We start from the raw sequence: 16,311 nt of genomic DNA on the forward strand, positions 1-16,311 counted from the left end.
TTGTATTTCATTGCATTCATTATCTTTTTTTTCATTGTATTTCAATGTATCTCGTTGTATTCCATGTATTTCATTGTATTCACTGCCTCGTTGTATTTCATGGATGTATACATATATTTTTTTAATTAATATAATTTATGTATTCAGATGTATTATATAATTTCTCTGAAGATTGCTATATTTTTTTGGGTGTTTTTCGGTTGAGAATCTTTTTTATAACTGGAAATACAAAATATGTGTGTTATAATTGAGTTTGTTGAGTTATATTAGGAGTCTATTATGTTAATTGATTCACTTTCCATGTAAAAACAGTGTAATCCCCTGTTTCACGCCGTGAATACAGTCGAATACAATAATTTGTCCAGCTGTAATCTCATGTTTCACGCCATGAATACAGTCGAATACACTCGAATACAACAACTGATTAGCTGGACTTCCCTAATTCACGCCTATTTTTGCTATTGTATTCATGAATACAGTAGCTTAAATACATCTAATACATCTTATAACAACAGAAAACGTATCTACAATTCGTAATATAGCAAATGGTATCTATAGATAGCTAATTACCACTAAAAGATAGTGGTTTATGAAATTTTTTCTAATTTAATTAGTTACGGTCCATAACTCAATGGAGCACTGTTTGTCGGACTATATTAACTAAGATACCGAATTGGAGGTAAGAAATATAAAAATATAGGGAGAATGACAGAGTTACCCACAAATACAAAACTATTTACTCTTGTCTACCTATTTATTTTTCTACCCATAAACTAATTACATTTCCTACCCATAGTAGTTTTTGTGTGGAATTTTTTCTTTATTCTCCATTCTTTTTTATTTCTATGCTTTTTTTTTTTTTTTTTTTGCTTTTCTTCTTTTCTTTTTTCTCGTTTTCTTCTTATTTTTTTCTTTTTTCCTTTTACTAATTTCATTTAATTTCTTTTTTTATGTTCTTTTTCTCTTCATAATCTAATTTCATTTACTGTTTTCACTATTTTTATTATTCTTCTTTTTGTACTATTACTAAAGAAAAACCAAATTGTGTACCAACTAAATGTAGCCAATACAATCAAAATTATTAACTAACATATGATATCAGTATAGTATATAGCTACCAACATGGTATATAATTGTACGCAAAGAGGTCAATTTTTTTTTATTCAATTATCAAACTGAAATAATATCAGTTGTCAATAAAAATTCAAAAAAATTCTAAAGGGTCTAATTGTAAGAGTATACCGCTACATTATATAGTATACTATAACTTTTTATTTTTATTTTTTTACATTTTTAATTTTATTTTTCCCTCACGCTGGGTAAAAGCTTAAAGAAAATTAAAAGGGAAAAGCAAGTGAATTATGGGTAATAAGTGTACTATTATGGTATATTTGTATACTATTACAACATACTTTTATTGTATATTGCATATTATTATAGTATAATATAAGAATATATTGTATACTATAATATGTATACTGTTGCAGTATAACTATATACTCCTATAGTATATTGTATACTATAGCGGTATCTGTTAGATAGTTGTGTTCTTTTTCGATTATTACAATATATCATTGCAATATATTGTATACTATAATAGTATATTGTTGCAGTATGGCTATATACTCCTACATCATATTGTATACCGTAGCGGTATACTATTGGGTAGCTGTGTTCTTCTTCGATTTTCAGTTGCATAAAGGAAAATTAAAAAAAATCAAGATAGTATACTATTCTACTATTACTAAAGAAAAATGAAATAGTGTACTAGTTAAATGTATCTATACAACCAAAAAAAATTCAACTAACATATGATATCAATATAGTATATAGAGAGTATACAATTGTACGCAAAGAGTTTAATTTTTTTTATTCAATTATTAAACTGAAATAATATCAGTTGTCACATAATCTAATTAACTCAACATCCAATTAAGTAATCGGGTATTTTTAGGTGATTAGTACAAGGATCACGCGTGATGTTGAATTTGAATAAAAATCTCATATAGAGAAAGCAAAAATCTATCGAACTCATTGAGATTGAGAGTTTTGAGAAGAAACTATTGAAACCTAATTTTTTTATATAGATTTACTTTATAGCTTTGTTTTTCTGGAATACATGAAAAAGAGAGGATATAAAAAGCGGATTGATCAGAGATTATAGGGAGGAATATAATCCAATTAGAGAAAGTGAACAAAGAGAAAGGGAGAAGAAAAATATAGAGAAATAGTACAAGGCAACTTCAAACTGCATAGTTGCAGTAGAAGAATAAATAAGAAAAATGGGTACACGGGTAAATAGTTTTGGTCGGCTAGGTGTATAGTGTAACTATTTTGAGAGTAGGTAAAAGCGGGTAATTAGTTTGTCTTTAGTAGGTATATTGCATAAATTGCTCAAAAAAATATACTTAGTACTTCCTCCATTCATTTTTACTTGGCATGTACACTAAAAATAGATTTTTATTTTTACTTGTAACTTTACACATATCAAGAGAGGACAAACTTTTTTTCATGTTATACCCACAATATTTATTACTCATTTCAAATTATTTTTTCTCAAATTCAATAAAATATGCATCAATTAATATGGGTACCATGATAATATACACTTCATTTTTTATTTGTTAAGGGACGTGAAAAGTCAAAACGTACCAAGTAAAAGTGAACGGAGGGAGTAATATTATTTTTTGGGGAAATATAATAAATGAAAACGGATAGTTTGGCCACCCTACTCCTGCTGATACACGCCTGTTTTACTCCTAATCCACCAGCTGCCACATCAGTAGGTGTGATTAATAACTGATGCTCCTTATACTAATTTTGTTTAAATAATGTAAGCACCCCATCTTACCAAAAATAAAAGAATTCCACTGAACAAGACAGCAGTTTGATGCTCTCACCACAACTACGTCCAGAAAATGACAAAAATGTTGAGGAGGATCAGAGGGGGAGAGCATCAGGCATGATCCATCTCTTTTTTCCAACTACTTAAGAAAAATAGCTAATGCATAAAGCATTTTGTATTCATGTATTGGAGAGGACCGCAACATAAGGGTTGGGATATAAACAATGCGGGGCAGAGCTAGCATTTTGGTTACGAGTTCAGTCGAACCCAATAGCTTTGGTCCAAACCCGGTATTTATCTTCAGAAGTCTATTGAATATGTACGAACTGTTAATTTAGAACCACTAACTTAAAAGGATTAAAATTTCGAACTCATAAGTTTCAAATTTGGACTCTGCCTCTATAAATAATCTACCCTAATGCAAGTATTAGTGACTGCATGCTTCCACGACTTGAACGCACTCTTTTCTCCAACGACCTCATTTCTGTAATCTGCCTTTATATATATTTCTGTAACAAGCACTATATCTTAGCTTGCAGTACATATATAGAATTTCCATTATATATTCTCTACTTTTTTCCTCCTTCCACACCATATATCTGCTTCTAAAATATTTATTCAGAGGGAAAGAAGGCAGAGAAGGAGAGCATCAAACATGAAGGAGAACGGTGCAAAACCAAGATGGAATTTTAAAGAGAACGACAAGTTGTTGGCTGGGTCGGGTGTGTCCATAAGAGTGGTCCGTAATACATTGATGCAGAGCGTCGACCCGTCTGACGCCCGACCCGTTATCCCTCTCTCCCACGGCGACCCTTCTTCTTTCTCCTGCTTTCGGACCACTCCCGTCGCTGAAGATGCTATCTTTGATTCCGTTCGATCAGCTAAGTTCAACGGCTATTCCTCCTCCGTCGGCATTCTCTCTGCTAGAAGGTACGTACTTTCTACATTCTACTTCCCATTTCGGAGTATATTAGTACTTTTTTTTTGAAAACATGTTTGTTATACCTATATAATAGTTATTCACTATAAAAGTCATTTTCGAAATTAATTTTTATGTTATGTTATAATATATGTCCTTTATAACAACAATTCACTAAGTCATAAAAAATATCAGAACAAACGAATATGTTATAGAAAAGTTTGACTGACATGTTAGACTTTTGTATTTTTGGCATTGCACCATCTGTCACGGGGGCTTTTTTGGTCAGTCCAAAGTCACACCCGCGCGGCAGTCAAGTTCCGCACTTGACTCAGCCTTCCTTAACACTTAGCCAAATTTCAGCAAGTTTGGCCTTAGTAAAATTTTAGGCAGCAAATCCGAAATTAAGTAAGAACACAAAGCCAATACGGGAAAATTCCCAACCCTTGTATTAATTTCGAAAATATACAAAGGACCCTCACTTTGCTATGAACACAATCCGCTCACAGCCCACTTTTGACAAAGAACACAAGTCGTTCTTGGCCAACACTAAGACCTGCCCAAGCCTAGCCTTAGTCCCCTTTGAAACACTTTGAAACCCTCACGTTTCACTCTTGTTTCCCACTTATAATTTCACACGAAATTACCTACATAAATCTGACTAAGTCCCAAAGGTCCTATTTATAGAATATAGGTAGCCCTTAGACTTGACAGCACAATGACACTTGTCGTCTACAACTTTTGCCACTTGTCGGGCTAAGTTTAAATCTGATCCTAACATGTAGTTGACATCCCCAACTACTTAGGACATGATATACACGAAATGGATAATGGGTACAAGCATAATCAGTCATGGGACAAAGAGGTTATGACAAGGTAACCGCCAAAACTGCTTTCCATGTGCATTGCGTGTGCCATCTTCACTTGGCCAGCTGAATTTCGCCCAAGGCTTGCTTTGTGCCAAGCCTTAGCTCAATTTGACATTGCTCCGCGCCAATGTCTTGCCCGCAACCCGCTGCCATGATTTTGCCGCACACGCCCGGCGCCGCTGCCGCCCGCGCATTGCCTTGGCCAGGTTTTCTGCTTTGCCCATGTCAACCTTCATTTCCCTCGAGCCATTGCTTGTATTTTCCTTCACATAGCCTTGCCTTAGCTATTGAAAGTCGTTGCCATCATCCCGCATTCCCGCCTTGCCTTAGCTTAGCCCGGACTTAGCTGCCACAACCCAAAGTGCCATGCCAGTGACTTTGGCACGCATGTCGTGCCATGCCACCCTAACATTGCCCATGCAGCTTTGTCAAGCCATTGCCAAGCGCGCCTTGCCTGTCCGAAGGCCTTGGCCAATACTTGCCCACAACAGCCCTCAATGACAATGTCTTGTCCGTCGTCCGCATGATCGTTTCGCCCGCACATAGGCCAATGACAAGGCCATCACGCCCAAATCCTTGCCACAGCCGTGCCCGCGTCCAATGACAAAGAGTCAGGTCCTAACAAACCACCCGCACCCTTTGAAATCGACGTCCTCGTCGAGCCAACTCAATCAATCAACCCCAAGGGGTTGTTGACATACAACGCCCCGGGTGCTCCATTCACATTTGCCACTATAGCATTTGCCTCTGCCACTTGTTCCTGTTTTTCCGCAGCTAGCATTGCATTCACCCTAGCCTGTACCAGACAGTCCTTCTTTAAGTGCGGTCCACCACAAGTAAAGCAGCCTTTGAACTTGCCGCTTCTTTCCTTGCCATTGTGAATTTCCTGTCTCACATTCTTGGCAAGTCCCTCATCTTCAGCAGCTTGGCCCTTCCCGCTTTTCTTCCATTCCCTTGCCTTGTCTTCCTTCCGTTGGATTTCGAATGCGAAGTTTCAGTAGGGTCATCACCTATGTTCAGGTCCGCCAACGCATCTGCCGCTGCAATGGCAGTAGAGAGGCTTTTAACATTCTGCCTTCTCAACTCCAATTGCTCCCAGCCCTTCAAACCACTCATGAAGTAACGCAGCTTGTCTTCCTCTGTCATATTACTTATATTCAGCATCAAGTATGAACATTCCTTGACATAGTCCCTCACCGTGCCACTTTGCTTCAAGCGACGCAGTCCATCTCGTGCAACCCATGACGAGTTAGTTGGAAGGAATTTGGATTTTAATTCCTTCTTCAGCATCTCCCAAGTCTCAATCTTGGACAGTCCGGTACTTTTCCCATCCGCAACTCGTGTACGCCACCACACCTTTGCATCATCAGTCAAGTACATTGGTGTGATCACCACCTTTTCATCATCCAGCACACGAGCAACTTGGAAATAGTGCTTCATATCCCACAAGAAATTTTCAAATTCTTTGGCACTTCTAGCACCACCATAAGCCTTTGGCTCCGGAATTCTCAACTTAGTGCGTTCATCACTTCTTGGGGCAGAATTTTGCAATGCCCTTCGAAGTTGAGACACTTCCTCGCGTAGTTCTTCTTTCTGTTGGCAAACTAAGGCCATTTCTGCCAGTGTAGTCTCATGTCTCGCCGCATAATCTGCCTCCAAACATGCCATTCTAGCAAGAACAGAAGAATCGCCATCTACTTCAAGAGCCTGCCCAACCAGTGCTTCCAACTTCTCAACTCTTTGACGCAGTTCAGCATTTGTGCCACGAGCCATGTTCTCAAATAGCACCACGAAATCTGCCACCGGTCGTCTTGCCACTGCCACGAACCTAGCTCTGATACCAATTGTCACGGGGGCATTTTTGGTCAGTCCAAAGTCACACTCGCGCGGCAGTCAAGTTCAGCACTTGACTCTGCCTTCCTTAACACTTAGCCAAATTTCAGCAAGTTTGGCCTTAGTAAAATTTTAGGTAGCAAATCCGAAATTAAGTAAGAACACAAAGCCAATACGGGAAAATTCCCAACCCTTGTATTAATTTCGAAAATATACAAAGGACCCTCACTTTGCTATGAACACAATCCGCTCACAGCCCACTTTTGACAAAGAACACAAGTCGTTCTTGACCAACACTAAGACCTGCCCAAGCCTAGCCTTAGTCCCCTTTGAAACACTTTGAAACCCTCACGTTTTACTCTTGTTTCCCACTTATAATTTCACACGAAATTACCCACATAAATCTGACTTAAGTCCCAAAGGTCCTATTTATAGAATATAGGCAACCCTTAGACTTGACAGCACAATGACACTTGTCGTCTACAGCTTTTGCCACTTGTCGGGCTAAGTTTAAATCTGATCCTAACATGTAGTTGACATCCCCAACTACTTAGGACATGATATACACGAAATGGATAATGGATACAAGCATAATCAGTCATGGGACAAAGAGGTTATGACAAGGTAACCGCCAAAACTGCTTTCCATGTGCATTGCATGTGCCATCTTCACTTGGCCAGCTGAATTTCGCCCAAGGCTTGCTTTGTGCCAAGCCTTAGCTCAATTTGACATTGCTCCGCGCCAATGTCTTGCCCGCAACCCGCTGCCATGATTTTTCCGCACGCGCACGGCGCCGCTGCCGCCCGCGCACTGCTTTGGCCTATTTTTCTGCCTTGCCCATGTTAACCTTCATTTCCCTCGTGCCATTGCTTGTATTTTCCTTCACATAGCCTTGCCTTAGCTATTGAAAGCCTTTTCCATCATCCCGCATTCCCGCCTTGCCGTAGCTTAGCCCGCACTTAGCTGCCACAACCCAAAGTGTCGTGCCACTGATTTTGGCACGCATGCCATGCCATGCCGCCCCAACATTGCCCACACAGCTTTGTCAAGCCTTTGCCAAGCGCGCCTTGCCTGTCCCAAGGCCTTGGCCAATATTTGCCCACAACAGCCCTCAATGACAATGTCTTGTCCGTCGTCCGCATGATCGTTTCGCCCGCACATAGGCCAATGACAAGGCCATCACGCCCAAATCCTTGCCACAGCCGTGCCCACGCCCGATGACAAAGAGTCAGGTCCTAACACCATCCATGAGCTACCAGGTTGTAGTACTACTTATTTTAGCTAATGGTCACAAATTCACAACAACTAAGTGTAACTTTTATTACTTTATAGTTTAGTTTATGCAAATTTATTTTAGTTCGATAAGATAATGACCCTCTATTTCAATATAATTTAATTCAAATTTTCAATTTATTTTTCATAAAATGATTTTAAAGGCATACAAATATTATGATATTTTAAGACAACAAATTTTAAAACAATTAGACACATAAAATATTATATTTAAGACCATACGTTTTAAAAATATTTATTTCTTTCTTAAATTTCTTGCACAATCAAATAAGTTCATATAAACTGAAACACATGGAATATGCCTAGTTTTAGTAATTAGTAGTACTAGTTCTTTTAATGAGATTTTGGCCAAAAAGTCCCTTAACTTTATTCGAACTTAAGTTTCATCCTTTAAGTATCTATGTAAACAAAATACTTCCTTAAAGTTTAGCAAAATGACCAAAAGACGTCATATAGTTACTGAAGGTTAAGAAACTAATGGAAGGCTAAAGTTCACGTGCGCAACACGCGATATTTCCATCAGTTTCCCAAGTGTTGAAGAAGTTGATCCCCCAATACTCTGATTTTCCTCGTTGACGCAATCTCAACTCAGTGGTGGAGCCAGGATCTTCACGAAGGGGGTTCAAATTTTTTTTTTAAAGCTAGTGGGAATTGAACCTATAATCTTATGAAGATTTTGAACCCCCTGACCATTAAACTACACTTTTGGGTTGTGTTAAGGGGGTTCAAAATATAATATATAGAGGTAAAAAACAGATTTTTGCCTTATATATACAGTGTAATTTTTCGACAAGGGGGTTCGGTTGAACCCACCCCCTAAATCCGCCCCTGTCTCAACTAGAATGTCATAGTTGAGATTTGAACTTGTGACTTATAGCAACTTTTGAATGCGTATCAGAACTATTTTTCTTGTATCAAATGGGATTAAAAGTATATATATAACAAATAATTTTCATATTTACCCTATTTAGCAAGTAGGGGTGTTCATAAAAATCCGAAAAGCCGAACCAAACCGAAAACCAAATCAAACCGACCAAAAAAACCGATACCTTTTGGTTTGGTTTGGTTTTGGTTTTGAATTTTGAAAAGCCAATCAAATTTGGTTTGGTTATGGTTTTAATCAGAAAAAAACCGAACCAAACCGATTATAGGAGTAGCTATTTCTAATTTATTATTACACCTATATATATGTATATTTTTATACAAAGTTTTAAAAATTTAATGGTAAATGTTAATAGTTTGTACTTTTAGAATAGTTCGTTACTTTTACATTCTAGTTTGATTGGTAGTTTTCTTTTGTTAAGTGTAAGAATCCATTTCGTGTGTTAAAAATAATATATTTTTAATTGAGTCCTTAAATTATTCATCACTATTTGATTCAATTATCATCAATATATTTTGGTAAATAATAGATTTCTCAAAGGGCAATTGATTTGATAGTGTATGTCTTAAAGGGAATATGTGCTTGGTAGTGTATGTCTTATATTTAAGAAAAAACCGACAAATAACCCAAAAAAACGAAAAACCGACAAAACCGAATCGAGAAAAAACCGACTTAATTGATTTGGTTTGGTTCTAATATTTGAAAAACCGACTTACTTGATTTGGTTTCTTTTAAGGGAAAAACCGATCCAAACCGAACCATGAACACCCCTATTAGCAAGGATATAATAGAACTCCCTTCGCTCTTGCTATTTCCGCACTTGGCTAGTCCTTCGACCTTTTTGAAAGAGAGCCATCGACCTCTGTCATATAGTTCTTGCACCTGCACGCACCCTATGTATAAGTTGTAGCCGTTAATCTTACTAATAGAATTTGACCAAGTTTTTTTTTGGTGGAATGAAAAATTTTATTCATCACCAGGACCAAGTTTTTGTGTTGGCCAAAAGTATTGTTTTTCCAAAAGTGTTTTTTCTCGAAGTTAAGTTGTTTGACTAAAATTTAGAAGGAGCAAAAAATACTTTTTTAAAAAAATACTTTTGAGAAACTACAGTTAAAAATATTTTTTAAAAGCTTGACCAAACACTAATTGCTGCTCAAAAGTGATTTTCAAATTGATTAGGAAAACACAAGTTGCTTATCGTCGAAAGTACTTTTTTTAAAGCATATTTGAGAAAACCATTTTTCAAAAGAACCTGATTTTAAAAGCTTGGCAAAATAGGCTGTAAGTTCTATCTACTTGTTGGTATACAAGACTATGAAGCAAGTATAGTGCTAGTCCACTTAAGAATTCCCTCCTAGGCAAGAAAACTAGCAGCATTGTGTGAACAAACTAAAGGAACATGACTAACTGATTCTTGTAAACATCATTAATTTACTTCAAATTCAGAATTATTCATTAAATCTTTTTTCTCTAAAAAGGGCTGTGGCAGAACACTTATCTCAAGATCTTCCATACAAGCTGTCTCCTGATGATGTTTACCTGACAATTGGATGTACTCAAGCAATTGAAATAATTTTGAATGTTCTTGCTCGTCCAAATGCAAATATTCTACTTCCAAGGCCTGGATTTCCTTATTATGAAGCGCGAGCTGCATATAGTCATCTTGAAATGCGTCACTTTAATCTTCTCCCAGAAAAGAAGTGGGAGGTTGACCTTAATTCAGTTGAGTCTTTGGCAGATGAAAATACTGTTGCTATGGTCATTATTAATCCTGGGAATCCTTGCGGCAATGTCTACACATACCAACACCTAAAGGAGGTATATATATATATATATATATGCATATCCTTTTCTTTTGGTAATATAGTGACTTCGGGTCATTTTGATTGTAACAAAGTGGATTTTTATCAGGTAGCGGAGATGGCAAAGAAGCTTGGAATTTTAGTTATTGCTGATGAAGTTTATGATCATCTTACTTTTGGAAGTAAACCATTTGTGCCTATGGGAATCTTTGGATCAATTGCACCTGTTATTACGCTTGGATCCATATCAAAAAGGTGGATTGTCCCTGGTTGGCGACTTGGTTGGCTTGTTACAACTGATCCAAATGGCATACTAAAAGAATATGGGGTACATACTCTTCTTTGAAAGATGGCCATTCTGTACTATTTTCACATATTCTCACTTTGTGTTTTCTTATTTGCAGGTCATAGATTCTCTTATGGGGTATCTCAATCTAATTTCTGACCCCGCAACCCTTATTCAGGTTTATAAGTACTCTGTTCTACTTGCCTTCATATGAAAATCTAATACTACATGTTAACATGTTTCACGTTTTTATATTGGTCTAATGGCGTAGTTATTTAAGAAACTATTAGTAGTATATATAGATGTAATTTTGACATCTTTTATTGAGGTATCTGATTGCTTTTTGACAGGGAGCAATTCCACAGATCCTTCAGAAAACAAAAGATGATTTCTTCTCTAAAATAGTAAATATACTAAGACAAGCTGCAGACATTTGCTATTACAAAATCAAGGATATTCCATGCATCACTTGCCCAAGTAAACCTGAAGGATCTATGTCTGTGATGGTAAGAGAAAAATGATGGAAGCTTAATTAGCTGTTAGTTTGGTATTAGCAGATATTAAAAATCAAATATCTAATGAAGGTCTTTCCCTTTGCAGGTCAAACTTCACTTAAACCTTCTAGAAGACATTGAAGATGACCTGGACTTCTGTGTCAAGCTTGCTAAGGAGGAGTCTTTGATAATCTTACCAGGTAAAAGAAGCAACTCTCTTATAAAGATTAAACTCCGTAAAAAATGTAACCGTGTTATATGAATGTCAAATTTATGCATTTTTGGTTTTGTTGCATGAATTTACTGCATGTACTCGATGCTTTATTGTATAAATATATGACAATAAGGCTTGGTGCAGGTGTTACTGTAGGACTCAAGAATTGGCTCAGGATTACTTTTGCATGTGAACTATCAATTCTAGAAGATGGTCTCAAGAGACTAACTGCTTTCTGTCAAAGGCATGCCAAGAAAAAAAATAAGCTACTCTCAGAAGGAAACTTGATATCTCTGCATTTTTGGGAAGTCTCAGATTCAATTCAAGAGTTGAAAATGTGATCATTAACTACACGTTGGATTGTTGGTATGGTAATATTCATAGTTGTTATGAAAAAACTGCACGTTGGATACTCGATCGTTTGTGGTGTGTGATAGCTCATAAATAAGTTGGCCAAATTCTCAACAATTTCATTGAGTCATCAGGGGAATGTAATATGTTATGTAGAATGGTATATGTTTCTGTAGCTTCAGAATAGCATCATGCTAGTTTTACGTACTGCATGTGTTTGAAAGATAGCTTTAGCCTAACTATGCTAGAATAGTGTTTGTGAAATATTGTGGCTTATGTTGATCTTAATTCGTGATTTGCAAAGTACGGAAGCAGAATTTAGTGGGTCAATTGAGGCGAAAACTATTATGCACCTTTCTACTCTCGAAATATTAACATCCTCGCATTGCCAACTCCAGCGATCCGTGCTTTTTTTAGCAGTTATTGTCTTTGCCAAACATATGGGATCTCATTCATGTTCATGATTACTTTCTTCACTCCTTCAGTTAGATTATATTGTATGGCGTAGTTGCAAACAACGTCCTGCATTAGTAAATACTTATCTGCACCGAACCGTTAGGGATGCCGCAAGTAGAGATCATATAGCTTAATTGATGACTACAAGTCGAATAATCTATGACCCTCTTTAGATCATTCCATAATATTTCCCTGGTTGCCGCATGGAATGACATCATAATAATCAAAGTCATAGGTGGATATTCATAATAAAGGCAAGGACCTTACTATCATGAAACGCCAATTGTTACCATAGTAGCTATATGAATTAAAGCGCATACTAGAAGTAGGGCCTCCATAGTATCAGGTGTGCAGATTTTCTAACAGCACCAAATATAATATAAAATAAAATACAAATAAGAGTTTAGCATGCAATCTCATATTTCAAGAAATCCAAATATTTCTAGGGGCTAGCACGAGCAAAAATAATTGAATAGTTTACTGTTTGAAATAGATAAGACAACCTAAAAGTCAAAAAGCTAATCTGAAGATATTTGCACCTATCTAAATTAATTAACCTTAAGAATCATGGTTAAGTGTTTGAAAGTTTTTATGCAAAACATATGTTACACTCAATGACTTATTATAAATATTCGGTGCGAGTAAGTATTTATCGTCCTTATATACCTCAATACTCTTCTCTAGGGGTGTCAAAAGAACCCCTACCACCAACAGAACATATTGAATTGAACTACCAAATTGATTTTTAGCTACCGTTCGGTCATAGATTCTCAAATTTGTTTTAAAAGATTTCATTTGTGGGGGAAGTTAAGTTTGATGATGAAAATTTGTTTGGACATAAATTTTTCAAAACATATTCAACTTTTTTTTAAAAAAAAAAAACATGAAATGTGACTCATACCCATAAGCTCTAAAAATTACCAAAAAATACCAACAATGCCAAACAAACAAACTTGCTAATCATGTATATATATATATATATATATATATATATATACTTTCATCGATGCCATTCATTGTCATTATCACAAACTATAGTCCTGAACATAGATAAGTTTGGCACAAAATTATCATTTTTATAATGAATAACATAATACACTATCCTAAAACCATAACCTGATATTTAAATAACAACTGCCAATAACACAATTACTAGCTACTATACTTCGTCAAATTGCAATAATATTACAAGTTACATCAGTCCAAACGAAAATGACAGTAATTAGCTGGTAGATTAGTTGGGCCATAATAGATGATGACTTTTTTTATAAAATACAAAAGTTTGGGGTAATTTTTCAAATTGTTAAAAGATCAAACAGTAATATTTTGGGCCAAAAACAGGTCTAGAGCTAGTTCTGGGATTTGAAAATTTCGTTTTCAAAATCTGCCAAAACATGGATAAAATCTAAACAAACATGTTTTGCCAAAAAAATTTTGGAAAAACACTTGGCAAAATCTATGGCCAAACAGAGGCTTAGTTTCTGTTTTCATAAAAATATAGATTTTTGGTTAGGCTTTTTTGATGATAAAAGGACCGACTTATAAATTTTATACAGCATAAGTCTTAACTTTCCCTCTCTAGGATGAAATTTTCTCTCAGCGACAGCTGAAAATGGCGAGAAAATCGAAGACGGGAGGAGGAGGTCAAAAGATCCAAGGCAATCAGACAACAAATTCAGTGCGAATGGGAGTGCCACAATGGGGAGATGCGAAGAAAGTGAGAAACGTTAATGCGATCCAAGGGATTATTACCTTTGGATATTAACCATCTCTCCAATCTAGCAACACGCAGGGAGGGAACAAGAGGATGATGAAATTCAAGTGGCGAAGAGGGCGTCATGGGCAGACCTTGTAGAAGAGGAAGCTATGGCGAACAAAACTAAAGGTTCGACTAAAACCCTAGAATCAATTACTAAGTTATGGAGCAATGTTGTGGTTCAGTTCCAATAGAGGAAGGACTGGATCTAATTGAGCAAAATACTAAATTGAATGTGAAAATTATAATGGTGTACATTAAGGATGAGGTTGATTATTGGACAACAGCGGTTGTGTGCTGTATTCTAGGGTCTAATCCACCACAGGTAGTAATGGATGGATATTTTAGGAGAATTTGAGGTGCACTGGAGATTGACAAAGTAGCGCAATTAAACAAAGGGGTGTTTCTGGTACGATTCCATAGTGTAAAGCAGAAGCAAATCAGTGGAAGAAGGAGTCCAAATGTTCGATAGAAAGCCTGTAATTGTGAAGCCATGGAAGCCAAATATGGAGATCACAAAGGAGAATGGAGAAAATCCCTATTTGGGTAAGATTGACAGGGTTAGACATCAAATATTGGGGACAAGTAGCTCTTACAAAAATAGCTGGTCTAATTGGAAAACCTCTCAAGGCAGATGCTACTACTACTAAAAAGGAAAGGCTAACATATGCAAAAGTCTTAGTAGAAGTGAAATTGAACCAATAGTACCCGACAAGTATGAGATTTGAAAATTAATCTGGTAAAATACTTGAACAGACAGTTCATTATGAGTGGAAACCTGTTCTATGTGAGAAATGCAAGAAATATGGGCATGAAATCTTTGAGTGTAGAAAATTTATATAGGAGGAAAGAGGGAAAGATTGAGAAGCAACAAGAGATGAAAGCACAAATGGAGGTAGATCAATAGAGAGAAGGGAAAGAGGCACAAAAAATCCATCAAAACAACAGGGAGCAGAACTGCAACAAAAGGATAAAAGGGTGGAAAACAAGCAGCTAGAGATGAACAGAGAGAAGAATCCCTCATAATCATGGTTATAAATCTGGGAAATATATGAAAGAAGTAGTGATGGTGCAAGAAGAACCCCTGAAAATAGGCAATGCATTTGCTACTTTAGGACAACAACAAATTGAAGAAGGGGAAAGTACTAGTCAGCCAGGGCAGAAGACGAGAACAATTGATATTGGTAATGTAGGCAAACGTGTGGCTGAACATGACAAGGGTGGGGGACCCACAAACACATGGACAAAATTAGATTTTGGAATACCAGGGGGCTAAATAATCCAGATAAATAGAAGGAAGTCCATCTGTTTATGCATAATTCTCATGCTGGATTATTTGGTCTCTTAGAAACTAAGGTTAAGAGAGCAAAGGCTCAGAGAGCTGCTCTTAACCTTTTCAATGGATGGTCTTACAGTACTAACCTAAGTCAACATAAAGGAGGAAGAATTTGGCTTTTATGGAAGCCTTTGGTATTTGATATGTTTATATACAAAGTCATAGAAAAACTAATACACTATGGAGTACATCACAGAGGTACAAAAAAGAAACTCTCAGTTACAATGGTATATGGATTCAATGATGCTGCATTAAGAAGGAAATTATGGGAGGATATCAAGGAGATTCATGAGCATCTGAGCCTTGGGCAGTAATGGGAGATTTCAGCTGTGTTTTGAATAGAGGGGAAAAGAATTGGGATCCAGGTACAATGTCAGAAATATGAGAGTTTAAGCAATATGTGGATGAATGTACACTACAGGATATGAAGCCTTCAGGGGCCTTTTACATGGAATAATAAGCAGGGAGGTAATGACAGAGTATACAACAGGATTGACAAGGTGTTGGTGAACAATATAATGTCCCTACCAGATTCAAAAGTATACTATAGGAACGACGGGACATTTGATCACTGCCCTGCAATAATAAGATGGGCTAGAGAATAAAAGAAGTAGCATATATTTATGTACTTTAACATGTGGAGCATGTCACTAGTATATAAGGAGAAAGTCAAGCAAGGATGGAAGACAAACAGAACTGGGACCAAAATGTATGAGATGGTGGGAAAACTAAACAGTTTGAAGGGAAAACTAAAGCAGCTTAGTAAAGAAAAGTTCAGTCATATAGAAAAGTAGACAGATCAAGCACAGGAAGAATTACTACAGTGTCAACATAGATTGCAGCAAAGACCTTTTAATCGTGAACTACAAGAGGAAGAAGCAATGATAATCACTAAGTATAAGAGATTGAATGAAGCTAGACATCAATATCGAAGTAAAAAAAATAAGGTGCAGTGACTGAAAAAGGGGTGTACC

General features: G+C 36.5%; 1 protein-coding gene across 1 annotated transcript; it reads left to right on the forward strand.

Annotated features, from left to right (window-relative positions):
* Positions 1 to 3,305: 3,305 nt before the first annotated feature.
* Positions 3,306 to 12,131, forward strand: LOC109239085 (tyrosine aminotransferase-like). The gene is made up of 7 exons (XM_019405605.1): positions 3,306 to 3,775; positions 10,121 to 10,460; positions 10,554 to 10,772; positions 10,849 to 10,908; positions 11,081 to 11,236; positions 11,331 to 11,424; positions 11,583 to 12,131. Exons 1-7 carry the CDS (start codon positions 3,501 to 3,503, stop codon positions 11,777 to 11,779), a joined length of 1,341 nt encoding a protein of 446 aa, XP_019261150.1. The 5' UTR covers positions 3,306 to 3,500; the 3' UTR covers positions 11,780 to 12,131.
* Positions 12,132 to 16,311: the final 4,180 nt, after the last annotated feature.

This window comes from Nicotiana attenuata, unplaced genomic scaffold, assembly GCF_001879085.1.
Source record: "Nicotiana attenuata strain UT unplaced genomic scaffold, NIATTr2, whole genome shotgun sequence".
NCBI lineage: Eukaryota > Viridiplantae > Streptophyta > Magnoliopsida > Solanales > Solanaceae > Nicotiana > Nicotiana attenuata.

What these genes read in the sequence shown, in the direction of transcription:
- LOC109239085 (XM_019405605.1), top strand. Translation starts at nt 3,501, where the DNA reads ATGAAGGAGAACGGTGCAAAACCAAGATGGAATTTTAAAGAGAACGAC. An exon ending in CATACCAACACCTAAAGGAG is followed by an intron (nt 10,461 to 10,553) that starts GTATATATATAT and finishes GATTTTTATCAG; the next exon opens with GTAGCGGAGATGGCAAAGAA. An exon ending in ACCCCGCAACCCTTATTCAG is followed by an intron (nt 10,909 to 11,080) that starts GTTTATAAGTAC and finishes GCTTTTTGACAG; the next exon opens with GGAGCAATTCCACAGATCCT.